Source organism: Sinohyriopsis cumingii, chromosome 7 (assembly GCF_028554795.1).
Source record: "Sinohyriopsis cumingii isolate HCF-2022 chromosome 7, ASM2855479v2, whole genome shotgun sequence".
NCBI classification, from domain to species: domain Eukaryota; kingdom Metazoa; phylum Mollusca; class Bivalvia; order Unionida; family Unionidae; genus Sinohyriopsis; species Sinohyriopsis cumingii.
Genome location: NC_142967.1, coordinates 19,941,859 through 19,957,573, shown reverse-complemented (window position 1 = coordinate 19,957,573; position 15,715 = coordinate 19,941,859). Strand labels below are relative to the sequence as shown.

Below are 15,715 nucleotides of genomic sequence, written 5' to 3'. Positions count from 1 at the left end.
GCTACATGAATGAAGGAGAGAAAGGAAAAGTTCGAAAACAAACTACAAAGAGATCCACCGCCTGAATGCTCATTGGACCAAGGTCCATGAGTGACTAAGGAAGATGGGTCCTCTCAACTGGATCCCCAAGGAAGAAACAAAAACCGAAGGTAGAGTTCATAGACTCGGTAAATAGACATTGGAAGACCTCGTAGGTCGTGGAGGAAGAATTAGGGCCATTCAAATCCTTAGAAAAGATAATTACTAATCCAATACTGCATAGGTGTTGTCATTATGTGTCTCTGTTTATGTGTGTGTGTGTGTGTGTGTGTGTGTGTGTGTGTGTGTGTGTGTGGTCATGTATATCTATATTTTTTAAATTATATTCTTGAGTGTAAATTTTAGTGATTATCTAGAGATGGATTTGGTGGACGTGCATAGCGTCTATCTTAAATTATTAAGAATGTACAATTGCATAGGATCTATGAATAGATGCCTATGTAAGTGTATATAGTTACTAATAACAAAATTATTAGTAAATATGCTGACAGGTTTCGGGCTGTTTCCCATTGGACAGGTCGGACAGGTGGTATCTTAGAAGAATTTAGTTAATTCCAATTGGATGGGTTAAATCATATGAGTTCTTCTGCGCTGTTGGAGATTTGCGGTTAGACACACAGGAATAGTGTCAATATGCGTGGTTTATCCCTTCACCGTCATATAAGTAGCTACGACTGGAATATTTTCTCATATTTATTTATTGTGTCCTTGCTGTGACATTAAGACTGCATACGTATTTATGTTGTATTTATTTATTATTAGAGAGAACAAACATTTGTTTGGATTATTAAGTGAAAATAGAAAGTGCTCATTGGACTATATTATTCTGGGACTAGTGCGAATTAAACAGAGGAGTTCTGGTCAAGACCTGATTTTAAACGTTAGGACTGTTGACAGACCAGTATTTTCGTGGATCCGAAATTTACAAGAAAGTTTCATTTTTAAGAATTTAATAGAACTTTTCAGGGTTATTTTGGATTCAATTCATAATAATGTAAGTTCCTCTTTAATTTTCATTTTATGACATTGATAATTAATTATTTTTTTAAATTTACAAAACTTGGTGTTTTGCTTCTTTTTGTTACTTAACTTGTCACCACAGACACGTAACACTATGTAGACAATGAAAAACTTTCAATTTTTTCCCATTACCCTTATCGTTTGTCCATCATAAACCCGTCTGCAATATAAATCCTTCTGCCTCTACCCCAAAAAGCCTTTTGCCCCATAAACCCGTCTGCTTCATAAACTCTTCTGCAACCAATACCAGTATGCCCTATAAAGCCATCTGCCCCATAAATCCTTCTGCTATCAAAAACCCTTTTGCTCCATAAACCCTTTTGCCACTAAAACCCCTTTCCTCTATGAATCCTTCTGCCCCATATATCCTACTGCCACATAAATCCTTCTGCCACCATAAACCCTTTTGCCCCAAAAATCCTTCTGCCACCATAAACCCTTTTGCCCCATAAATCCTTCTGCCACCAAAACCCTTTTGCCCCAAAAATCCTTCTGCCACCATAAACCCTTTTGCCCCATAAATCCTTCTGCCACCAAAACCCTTTTGCCCCATAAATCCTTCTGCCACCATAAACCCTTTCGCCCCATAAACCCTTCTGCCACCAAAACACTTTTGACCCATATATCCTTCTGCTCCATAAACCCTTCTGCCACCAAAGCACTTCTTCCCCATTAACCCTTCCGCAACCAAAACATATCTGCCCTATAAACCCTTTTTCCCCATAAACCCTTCTGCCACCAAAACACTTTCGCCCCGTAAACCCTTCTGTCCTATAAACCCTTTTCCCCCATAAACCCTTCTGCCCCATAAATACTTCTGCCCCATAAACCATTTTGGCCCAAAAACCCTTTTTCCCCACGAGCCTTTCTGACCCATAACCCCCAGGTGCCAAATATACTACATAAAATAGAAGGATTAATGCTGTCTGATGGCTGCCCCTAATCGCCACATTTAACTACTCCTTTGCATGAAGATATGATTTTTTTCAGAATGTAGTAAATTTTATTTAATTTATTTCTATCACAGTGAGATTTAAAGAAGTATTTGTTTAGTGTTAATAAATCTAAATCCTATGGTCTTGATTTAAGAAACAGAACGTTAAATTTGGACTTTAGTTTAAATATAGACTCCACCACTGTCTTCACCAATATATATATATATATATATATATATATATATATATATATATATATATATATATATATATATATATATATATGTGTGTGTGTGTGTGTGTGTGTGTGTGTGTGTGTGTGTGTGTGTATTGGTATCATTTCTACAATATTTTCTACATCGACAGTACCGTTACAGGCATTTCCAAGATATTGTATGCATTTGAAAAAAATGTACTAACGCGATATAATAAGGCGAGTTTAATATGTCTTGGAAATCGTTCTGTGACATTTAGCTATGGACTACAATAGCCGAATAATGAAAAGCTATTTCCAAGACATAGCAACTCTGTCTGGATATAAACCGGATATGTGCATCGTAAATGTATATAGATAGGATATGTGTATCGTAAATGGATATGGATAGGATATGTGTATCGTAAATGGATATAAACGGAATGTAAATCGTAAATTCGGTGCAATTCAGAAATGAATGAAGTTAGATGCATACTAAAATTTATGTTGTTATTATTTTCAAAGAACACACCTGCTTCGTATATCTTATATAATTTTATTGAAGCCTTCGTAACGAATACAATTTACGTACGGTTAAATGTACTACATACATTAGATATAAAATACGAGATTAAATAATGTTCTATTGTATGGCAAAAATTGTAAATCAGTCAAATTATTTCTTTATGGGAAAGAGCACAAAAAACTGTAAGAAGATAGCATGCTTACCTTAGCCACATATCCTACTTGACAGATACATATGGCCACATCTCATACTTGACAGATACGTATGGCCACATGTAATACTTGACAGATGCATATAGTCACATGTCATACTTGACGGATATATATGGCCACATATCATACTTGACAGATACGCATGGCCACTTGTCAGACTTGACCGATACATATGGTCACATATCATACTTGACAGATACATATATTCACATGTCATACTTGACGGATACATATGGCCACATATCATGCTTGACAGATACACATGGCCACATGTCATACTTGACAGATACACATGGCCACATGTCAGACTTGACCGATACATATAACCACATGTCATACTCGACAGATACACATGGCCACATATCATTCTTGACGATACATATGGCCACATGCCATACTTGACGGATTCATGTGGCCACGTATCATAATTAGCGGTTAGAAAAGATACATGTGGCCATATGTCATACTTGACGGTTAGAACAGATACATATGGGCATATGTCATATTTAACAAATACATATGGCCACATGTCATACTTTACGGTTAGAAAAGATACATATGGCCACATGTCATACCTTAAAAATTAGAAAAGATACATTTGGCCACATGTTATATTTAACAGAGACATATGACCACATACCTTAAATTAGAAAAGATGCATATGGCTACATATTACAAAACTGGAAAAGCTACACATAAGTCGGTAATCTCTACCCGAGAGGAAAGACTTTGGGGCGTCGGACAGGGTCAACTGACAATTAACTTGTCTGAATATGAACAGTGTCGCTAATTGGACGATTCTTTGAAGTCTCAGTCCAATATATAATATAAGCATGTCTACGACAGTTACGAACCTCAATCAGGATCAAATGTGAAAATTGATGGAGTTGTCTTAACATCAGTTTTAGTAACGTAAAGAAATTGGTCCAATTCAGAAGAAATTCTACATATCACCTAAAATTTCGCTTCATGATAAGCATTCACATTTTTTTTGACAGTTGTTTATTATTATTATTATTATTATTATTATTATTGTCCGATATGCAACTGAGCTTGTTCAATCTATTGTCTACATTTATTTCATTATTATTATTATTATTATCGTCGTTTAATTCCGTTGTTCTAAACTTTGTTGAGGTATACATTCTACCAGTTAATTCCGTTCTGATTATCATACTATGTGATCTATACGAGCTGTAACAAAATCCTTTACAAAATCCCTATTTTAAATTGTATATATTTGTATTAAATGTCATTTAATATGACCACAAATCTTTATACGTCTTTCTGTAGTGTGCGCACCATTGCATATCTTCTTTACTTTCAACAAAATAATGTACAAACACTTAAGTAATCGTCATTTTCCTCTTTTGCTATGATCATTTCTGTCAGTATCCATATTCCATCATTCATTAATTACATACAGACAGTTTAGTACATTTTATAAATCTGACCGAAGATAAAGCATCATTATTAATAAGTGTTCCTATCATTGTATTTTGTAACTGTCACCCTACCATCTGAATCAAAGCAAATATAGTTGTAAACCAAAGTTTTAATGTTTTAAACCTGTCTAAACTAATGCATTGGAGTATTATGTTTGCAATGCTAAAGACAGCAAATAATATTCAGACTTGAATTTTTCAAAACATATTTAAGTGGGAAACCCTATTTCCTATTTAGAGCCAATGGAAACCGTATGGAAACCCTATGGAATGCCGTTCACCAGCACAAAAGAAGTATTAGAGAACCAGCGTTTTCTCAGCATTGGTTATTCTTTTATTTGCTCGGGTTCAGTGACAAAGGTGTTTTTCTAGTAATTTTTCGGATGCGGGGCTTTAGGTTGGGGTTAGCGATGACATGGTTACCGGATTCTTGGCTTTGGTCTTTGTGTAGCAATGCCATGGTTACTGGATTCTGGGCTCTGGTCTTTGGTTAGCAATGCCATGGTTACTTCATTTGGGTCTTTGGTCTTTGGTAAGCAATGACATGGTTACTAGATTGTGGGCTCTGGTCTTTGGTTAGCAATGACATGGTTACTGGATTTGGGGCTTTGGGCCTTGGTTAGCAATGTCATGGTTTCTGGATTCGGGGCTTCGGGCTTTGGTTAGCAATGCCATGGTTACTGAATTCTGGGCTCTCAACGACAGAAACTGAACACATAAAATGCCTATTATTATAACTACCTCAAAGTTTCTACTCAATGTGCGGCACAGCTGATGTTAACAAATATTCAGAATATAAAATATATTAAGTCATTCACAGCTGTATTTTTTGTTGTGATGGTGTTGCACTTAATTTCTGTATGGACGATACTTGATTCAAGGTTAGCTCATCTGCATGTTCTGCACATGTATAGCAAAAGCTTACACCCTGTATTCTAATAGAGTTGAGTACTTTGTATCGACACCAAAATTTGCATTTAGAGAGATCTTGGCATCCCGTCCACGGTACTGCTCAAGAGTTACCTCCCCTTCCCAGATGCCGTCTTCTCCCTTAACTAGATGTGTCCACTCGCCCTCAGCTACAACCGCCACGCTCTGTGTGTTGGGAATATAAGCCCGGAACTTGACCTTAGTTAGATTGGACTTGCTGTTCAGGAACATAGGCTCTTCAATGTAGCAACCCTCCTTCCACTGAGCAAATTGCTTTGGAAACACGTTGACTGGAACTGGGGCTTTCGTGCAGTGGATGAGATAATTGTAGACACCGACAAGAGTTTTGCTCTCGTCTGTCCGGGGCAATGCGAAAATCTGTAGTTGGTAATAACCAGGTCCTGGTATGATCACGACAAGGGAGACAACCTCGCCACGTGTCTGGATCAGAACGTGATTTTGAAGCTCTTCTGACTTTTCGTGGTCTATAAGGTTGGCTGTGATTTTCATTGGATTCGAAGTGCGTATCTTTACTTCCAGCTGAAATAGTAAGATAACCTTCAGATCAGCATATTTTTTTTGCTATTAAAACAAAAAACAAGGTATTTTGTCAGCTGGGACTACGTGCATCTTTTACGACGCCTGTCACGTTTGGATGGCAAAAGTTACATTTTTCACCGAATATTCAACCGATATAAATGATACCGTTTGGAGCTAAATGACAGTAAGAATTTATTGTAATTGAGGGTAAATGACAGTAAGAATTTACACCCTTGGGAACAATGCAATGAGACTTTACTGTAATTGGGGATAAATGACAGTTACAGTTACACAATTGGGCTAAATCACAGTAACAATTTACTGTAATGGAGGCTAAATAACAGTGTGTGTGTGATTTAGATTTAACGTAGCTTTAACAATTTTTCATTCATATCGCTATGATGTCTGCAGTGTGGCAGTTTATAGTGATGACTAGCACTGGGGCTGCAGAGATGACCCAGTTACATTATCCTGAGACCAGGCCGACCAGTCCTCATGCTAACATCTTAATGCTGAGCGCCTAGCGCGGCAGCGGTTAGTGTCATTTTGTATGTCTTTGGTATGGCTCGACCGGGGTACGAACCCGTGACCTCCCGCGTCCTAGGCGGACGCTCTAACCACTAGGCCACCGGAGCGGTCTAAATGACAGTAAGAATTTAGTGTAATTCAGGCTAAATGACAATGATAATTTTGTGTGACTGGGACTAAATGACAATGAGAATTTACTGTAATTGGGACTAAATGACAATGATAATTTTGTGTAATTGGGTCTAAATGACAGTAAGAATTTACTGTAATTAGGACTAAATGACAATGAGAATTTACTATAATTGGAACTAAACGACAATGAGAATTTAAAGTAATTGGGACTCAATGACAGTAAGAATTTAATGTAATTGAAACTAAATGACAATGAGAATTTGCTGTCATTGGAGCTAAATGACAGTGAGAATTTATTGCTTTTGTTGTTGTTGTTGTGGAGTTTAGCGCCATTTTTCAGCACACGATAGGCTATACATGGCGGCCAGTATTAATGGTGGAGGAAGAACCCGGAACCCCGGAAAAAAACACCCACCCTTGAAAAGCTACTGGCAAGCTTTCTCACATATCCACATTGTCCTAACGCGAGACTCAACCCCACACAGACAGAGGTGAGATGATAGTGATCTGTAACAATGAGTGCTTTAGACCACTCGGCCACTCGGGGCCCCCTTTTTGTCTTTATTGAAGACTGTATTCAACTTGCTTTGATGAAGGGTGCATGTCTTACTGATAAAACCACTAAAGGACAACTTTGCTAGATCAAACAGATGCCCATTTCTTATTACGGATGCAACATCAGATAATTGTAGAACATTGAATGTGACTGATTTTTTTCTTCTAAATTGCTTTTCTGTTTATAAAAAACAGTCGGTGCTAAACAGGTAATCAGTTTTCTTTGAAGTTTCAGCAAAACATTTTTTTTTCTGGGTTTTTCTAACAAAAATAACGGATTAGCCATTGTTTGGTTGATTGTAGCTAGTGAGGAAGCATGACTGTTTGAGTGTATCACGGCATACATTACTCAGTCCAAATGTCAGCAGTAGCATATTATGATCTAACAATGCACTGTTAAGATGGTTTGTCAATATGAACAACCACTCTGGTGGCCTAGTGGTTACAGTATCCGCATCAGATGTGGTAGGTTGCAGGTTCAAACCCTGGCCAAGTCATATGAAAGACTTGTTAAAAATGGTACTAACAGATGCCTTGCTAGGCGATCAGCATTAAGAGGTTAGTGCTAGGACTGATCGGCCTGGTGTTAGGTTAATGCAGCTGGGTGGGACTTTATGCTACAAGTCTTCAGCATGATGCCCCTGTGCTAGACATCACTATCAACTGCCACACTGCAGACATCATAGCGATATGACTGAAAAAGTGTTAAAGCTACATAAAAAGTCCAAATCACACACACACACACACACACACACACACACACACAGCATGAACAAAAGATTTGTTTATGTAACAACAGGTAGATTGCAGTATATTTTATAGCTAAGTTTGCGGCTTCCTTTCATTGTGCCTTTGGATTTCAACACTCCAAACCTAATATTGTATATACAGGTATAAACAGCCAACAATATTGAGACTCGAACGGGCGCAGACAGAGGTGAGATGGCAGTGATCCGTAACGGTGAGCGCTTTAGACCACTCGGCCACTCGGGGCCCCATAATTTATTGCAATTGGAGCCAGACGACAAAGAGAATTCCAATATCCAAGCAAATATTTAAATATTTTATTTTATACTTTGCAAGATTTCTCATTTCAGCCTATTATTATATCCAGGGCCGGCGCCAGACTATCTGGCGCCCTAGGCAAGGTTAGATTCTGGTGCCCACCCCCCAGGAAAATATCAATTTCAAAATTTATAAACAATAAATTAAAAAAAAAATTCAACATTTGAGCACAGACCAAGAGTAATTTTTAAATTTAAAAAAAATTACCCCTCTGTGCTCAAATGTCTGGACAAGGACACACACACACACACACACACACACACACACACACACCCAAAAAAGCACTACTTGATACTATTTTATTTGCAAAATTAAGATAAGAATAAACAAACATAAAGACGGACATTTAAATACCCCACACAGGCCATTTCTTTCCTTGTTTATACCATTAAAATAAGGAGTTACCCCCTTCAATTTGGTTTCCGCGGCAAACTGAAGGTTTCGTATACGCGTGATTCAACGGAAAAACTCGTGGTCTATAAAAACACGCGAACGTAATTACATCCTGAAAGTTTCGTATACGCGCGATTTTCACTCACTCATTTTGCTTGTTCCGGTCAGCCTGGTGTTTCGGTCAGACTGAATCTACCCGATTATTTGTCCCTGTATGAAATAAGCCAGGATAAAAAACGATCCTCAATAAAACTGAAATTTATTTATTTATTTTTCAAAACTTTTGTTGATTTGGAGAAATGCGCCCCCTGAAATCAGCGCCCTAGGCGGCTGCCTAGTTTGTCTATATGGTAGCGCCGGCCCTGATTATATCTGATTCTGAGATGGAACGTCTGCTAAAGGAAACCTATTGGATTCACCATCTTAATACGATATATCCAAAAGGTCTAAATTCCAAAACTCTATATGACATTCATTCACTTCACCTTTTCTTATTTCCACTGTTTACAATTAGTTAAGAATATTTTATATTATTCTGATTTACAGAATAGCCTAACTAGTGAAAGTATAAACTAACATCATAAAAATAAGTTTACTAATTCTTTACAAATGAAAGGGCATTTTAAAATTAATTCTTAATATATCATGAATAATTATATATAAAATACTTATTTATATTATGATTATAAGTATTATGCACACCATAATGTTTTTTATATAATTGAGTTCTGATGAAATATTTAACATTCGTCAATAATATATCAAGGGATAATATATTTTTTAAATGTGCATTATGCATAATACAAATATTAATTAAGCTGTTATCTCTGTTCATAAATTGTGTGTGTGTGTGTGTGTGTGTGTGTGTGTGTGTGTGTACGCATATTTATATTCTAAGTATCAAACCAGCAATCCAGTAATGAATCGCTGGCCCAAAGAGTTCAAGAAGTTTAGCACACCTGGTATCATCATATGTAATTAAAACTGTACACACACACACACACACACACACACACACACACACACACACACACACACAGACACACACACACTGCAGTACTATTTCTATAGGGAATGGAACATGAATAAAACATATATAAATCATTTTACTCTAATTAATACGTGACCACAAACCTTGCAACTTCCCAACTGCCTATCAATCTCACAATTGCATGGTTTCTCCTCATTTAATTTCCGTAACGAACCGCCAGTATTTCACGCCGCAAAAATATACAACTCAACCACCTAATACAGGGAACTGTTTTTTACTACGCCACCTTAGGCCGGTCAAATCATGATTTTAAACCTCATTTCGTACGTAACTCTTCACCATATTTATCACCATAACAACAATAGGCGGCGCCTCCCGACGACGGAGCAGTCCCTTCCCGTTTATTCCATTATGATTTGTACCAGCCCCCAATATAAATACTGCACATGGAGTCACTCAATCAATTCACACAATAAGATGTTAATAGGAACTACTGAGCGACAGGGACACTCATGCTCCTGTGATTGAATTCACAAGAAGTAAACCATGACATCATGGAAACTCAATAACATTTCACTCCATGACTTTTGCGTCTAGTAACTGGTTAATTATTCGGGCCAAGGACTATCTACCCAGCACTGACTTCCTATAATCGAACAAGAAATCACAAAAATCTAATAAATCCTTAAAATGGAGAGTTATAAACAACTGTACATACTCGAAACTTATTACAGTATTATCAACATTTAGAATGAAACTAAAATATATACAACCAACCAATCAATCAATCAACTGATTACATGATAGAAATCGAATTATTTTATTAGACCTGACGTAAAATTGTAATTTGCAACTTTAAAAAAAATTCCAAAAATGAGAATAAATCTGTCAACAATTTTTTAAAAAATTCCAAAAATGAGAATAAATCTGTCAACAATTTAGTGTCAATAACGCTCAGAACTGATATACAGTCTGAATAAAATCTGATCTCCGGCGTTCTACGTTGAGATCCGACAGCAATCGCTTACGGGTAACGTTCGGGTGATCTTTGAATTAGCTAATGAAAATGCAGCTTTTTAATCAACCTACTCAGTCTCCCAAAAGCTAAGATATAAGACATCATCTGACTGGCTGATAAAATAAGCAATTATGGTAATTTAAATGCGTGTGGAGATCTGATTGTAATCAGACTGAACTTATCTACTGTCACAGAAAATGTAATCGCGCCTTCGTAATTGAAAAAGACCATCATATCAAACAAAAGTAGTTTACGTTGAGACTACCCCCAATTACACTCGTCTTAATTTTTCCCCAAAATTCAATGAAAACTGCTTGAAAATTTTACACTGATAACAATTTTACATTGTACATGATATAGAGTGGCTGTAGGCTAGATGGACATCAAACCTGAATATCCAACAAATTTCAGTGTGCTTGCAAACCAGGTGATGCCTCACACTACTGTTGGTTGGCGGTTTATGGGTATCGTAAGTGTTCAGGTTTGATTTGCATACAGTACACCTTTGTCCTATGATATAGCAAAAAACACTTGAGACCGAAGAAGGAAACAGAAAAAAAAGAGATAGATAAACAGAGAGAAAAGTAGAAAATGAAAAAGTTAGAAAGATAACTTAGTTGAGTTTGACATTAAATAAATGAATAAATAAATAAATAGTTTTACCTGATTGGTAGCAATCTCGATTTCAGGTGAGTTGTGACTGACTGTGCTCAGTCCAAACTCCAAAAACTTGCTCTGTGGCCCAAGGGTCCCTTTAGGAAGCTCTGGTTTTCCAGACATTTTGTTATTAGAAGACTCGGGTATTCAGGAAAACGACCGATTCCTTGCAAATATCTTTATAATTCTTTTATATATATTGTTTTAAATCGTATAATTGCGTTGTTTTTCGATTCGAATATATTACACCCTTTGTATATCCCAGCAGAACCAAGCTGCAGATTGAAATTTCTTACAGATTTCTTCTTTAAAAACTTCTATCAACGGCTAATCTTTCACCTTTTGTGCAATAGGCTGAAAGTTTAGAATCAAATTTTTGCGTAAGACGATTATATCCCCGTGAGATATCAATGAGCATGGTGTGTTGTTGAAAACTGATGTGTTTAGTTATCTTAGGAAAGCCAGAAAAAGGGTCAGATATACTAATTTTATCATTTTATACAGATAAAGTCTCTCTGCCTTCTTTCCAAATCTGCGATCTATTCTTGCGCTCAGATTACAAGAAGATAGGATTTTTTATATAAAAAATTATGTACTATCATTTACATAGTGTGATCTAACCATGTCTCTATGTACGAATTGCTACATCTATCTTTCTCGGTTGCTGAATCAGCGGAATGAAGTAAACTCAAAAACGTTTGAAAAATTCAAGATCTTCCATGTTTATCAAGTCGTATTTTCGTCTCCTATTTTAAACATTTTACCTTGTGTTAAAAAATGAGGTGACTTTGAGATTTATAAAAATACTAATCCTTACAGCATGTGTATTTCCTTTTACAGTATGAATGCAACTGTCAGCTAATCTTAAAATCATGTGTATTTCCTTCCACGGGTCTATCAATTTACTTCCTAGAAACTTTCGATGCTTAGGGCCTAAAATTCAAACAGTGACATGAACTTAATCAGCTTAGAAAAAGAATGAGAAAGAAACAATTCACATCAATTCATCAAAATTAAGGTTATTTTTTCAACTTGAATTTAAACTTAGGGGGAAAGTTTTTTATTAGATAATACGAAGGACAGAATTTATTTTTATATAAGTTTAATAAGTAAGAGTTATAGGTTTCAATGTTATATATATATATATATATATATATATATATATATATATATATATATATATATATATATATATATATATATATATATATATCAGAATTAGTGCAGTTATCTCAACTTAAACCTCAATGTTCTTTCGGGGTTTTGTAGTATTTTAATAAAATGAGGGGGGTATGCAAAATTTTGAAAACTGACCTCTTTTTTAATTTACCAAAATTTGCAAATTTTAAAATTTATAAAATATTGCTCATGACTAGACCGTCTTGACAATGAAGATATCAGGGTACCAGGTGATACAAGATATCAGAGTACCAAGTGATACAATATATGAGGGTACTAGGTAATATGGTCTACACTTATATACCATTATGGTACTAGGTGATAGTTTCTACATTCACCTACTTGGAAAGTTTGACTTTATTCATTATATAACATTGGCAAAGGTCATATAATATCTGACATTAGCAAAGGTCATATAATATCTGACATTAGTAAAGGTCATATAATATCTGACATTAGCAAAGGTCATAAAATATCTAACATTAGCAAAGGTCATACAGTATCTGACATTAGCAAAGGTCATACGATATCTGACATTTGCAAATGTCATGCAAGTTTTTGAGAAAAATATTTGTTTCCATTGGTCAGTGGGTGGCGGGTGCCTGACCTGGAATGACAGTGGCTGGGAAAGTTATCTAGACAGTATAGCTCGTATATGTGGTTTCTCCGATTTCTTGCGTTTCGAAAAATAAACATGTCTCTTTCAGACGAAATTCTGGTTGGATATCCAAACCCGTTTCCACTTACCTGAAACCACAGAAAATGGTTTGTCTCACTACAGTATTTGTATTGATTTTCCTTTCGATAATCTGAAAACTGTCTATACAGAAGTATCTAGACGTAGCCATTTGAAAATCTGAAAACTTTGCATAAGAAAGTGTCAAGACTTAGCCACTGGAAAATCTGAAACCTTTCTATACAGAAGTGTCGAGACTGTTAGATTGTTGTATTATTTGTGTTATATGCAGATTTAATATTATGTATGACTGTTTTCTTTATTTTTATTAAAGTCATATGTGTACTATCTGGAATACAGACGCAATAAAGTTCCCACTCTACCCAACACACACCAAAGCATGTAAAGAAAATCACGAATATTACTCTCTCTCTCTCTCTCTCTCTCTCTCTCTCTCACCGTTTCTGCCATACGCCATGAATCATAAATAGTCTTAGTAGTTATCAAATGCCTACAAGAACAATACATAAAAATGTCTGCTGCCTAATTTAGTGATGCCAAAGTGGAATATTACACTGATAATTATGAAATGATTAATATATGTTTAAATCTTTGCCATTCATCTAGCATCACGTACGAACACACCATACATAATTCTTCTTAACTATTTTAAATCTTATCAACAAAAGTTAAATGCACGTTTTATGGATCAATGTTGTGCCTAACTTGAAGAATGATATAAAAACCAGACGACATCATGCTGTTAAGACATATGCAATGAAGCCATTATAGAGCTCTATACATTCATAAAACTCCTGGACGCCATTATGTACCTTTAATCAGTAGTCAGTAGCTTACAGACTTACTTACATGCTGCATTTCAATTCGACATACAGGACGACTCTATGGTATTAAACTAAGCAATAGAAAAGAGCGAAAACAAATAACTTTTGTAAAATTCAACAAATAATTTATTTCCCTAGAATACAATTTCAAAATTTAAAAAGAACTTAAAGTATTGCGAATTAAAACCCAAATAGTCCCACCAGTTCTATCAGCATTCCTAATAAATAAAGTTCAAAATAAATTCCAGTAGTGTTCGAAATGAGATCCATCGCTGAAGGTGTTGATGTACATGTGGTCTTGAATGTACTAATGTACCAGTGGCCTGAAGTGTGATGATGTAATTAATGTTTCTGTCCAAGAATATTATTGAGCACTTAATGATTCCAGAGAACAATAATTTGAATAATTCTTCCCAAATCAAAAACTAAACACGACAATGAAAATTATTCTGCTTCTGGGGTTATGGCTAGAATGACAAATTTTTAAAGTAAAAAATATTATATATATAAAAAAAACTAAGACACAAAAGTAGGTCCAAAGTCATTTATAGAAAATTATAAGTTGTAAACATATAAAATCTGTTACTAAAACTATTATAAGGAATATGGCAAGCATAAAGTATAACAGGTTTATCCATGGGGAATACCAATATCCTAGAACAAGACCCCAAAAGACTTGTTTACCTCTATCGATAATGATCCTAATATTTAACCCACACTGATAAGGAAAATATTAATTATGTATTATTTGTTCACAAAATTAAAAGTTACTGGCCAGGCACACAATGAACTTGAGTTTGAACAAAGTCAAGTTCAAAATACAATTATACAGCCTATATAATCACGGATAAAAAACTAACAACAATACAAATTAAATATGCTATTACTTACATGCTGCATTTAGAAGTTACATGTGTACTGATTTTAATAAATAGTCAGTAGTCTAAAGACTTATTTACATGCTGAATTTCAAATCTACAGACTTATATACATGCTGCATTTCAAGTCTACAGACTTATTTGCATGCTGAATTTCAAATCTACAGACTTATTTACGTGCTGAATTTCAAATCTACAGACTTATTTACATGCTGCATTTCAATTCTGCAGACTTTTTTACATACTGCATTTCATGTCTACAGACTTATTTACATAATGCATTTCAATTCTGCAGACTTACTGACATACTGCATTTCAATTCTGCAGACTTATTTACATGCTGCATTTCAAATCTACAGACTTATATACATGCTGCATTTCAAGTCTACAGACTTATCTGCAGGCTGCATTTCAAGTCTACAGACTTTTTACATGCTGAATTTCAAATCTACAGACTTATATACATGCTGCATTTCAATTCTACAGACTCATTTACATGCTGCATTTCAAGTCTACATACTTATTTGCATCCTGAATTTCAAATCTACAGACTTATTTACATGCTGCATTTCAAATCTACAGACTTATATACATGCTGCATTTCATGTCTACAGACTTATTTATATGCTGCATTTCAAGTCTACAGACTTATTTACATGCTGCATTTCAATTCTGCAGACTTATTTACATGCTGCATTTCAAGTCTACAGACTTATTTACATGCTGCATTTCAAGTTTACAGACTTATTTACATGCTGCGTTTCAAGTCTACAGACTTATTTACATGCTGCATTTCAATTCTGCAGACTTATTTACATGCTGCATTTCAAGTCTATAGACTTATTTACATGCTGCATTTCAAGTCTACAGACTTATTTACATGCTGATTTTCAAATCTACAGACTTATATACATGCTGCATTTCAAGTCTACAGACTTATTTACATGCTGCATTTCAT

The 15,715-nt window shown here is 35.4% G+C and overlaps 1 protein-coding gene across 1 annotated transcript; it reads right to left on the bottom strand.

The window, feature by feature from the left end:
* Positions 1-2,729: 2,729 nt before the first annotated feature.
* Positions 2,730-11,531, bottom strand: LOC149794830 (uncharacterized). Its single transcript, XM_089964488.1, has 2 exons — positions 11,186-11,531; positions 2,730-5,840 (listed from the first exon to the last, which is right to left on the bottom strand). The coding sequence occupies exons 1-2, from the start codon at positions 11,300-11,302 to the stop codon at positions 5,292-5,294; spliced, it is 666 nt and encodes a 221-aa protein (XP_089820614.1). The 5' UTR covers positions 11,303-11,531; the 3' UTR covers positions 2,730-5,291.
* Between the last annotated feature and the right edge of the window lie 4,184 nt (positions 11,532-15,715).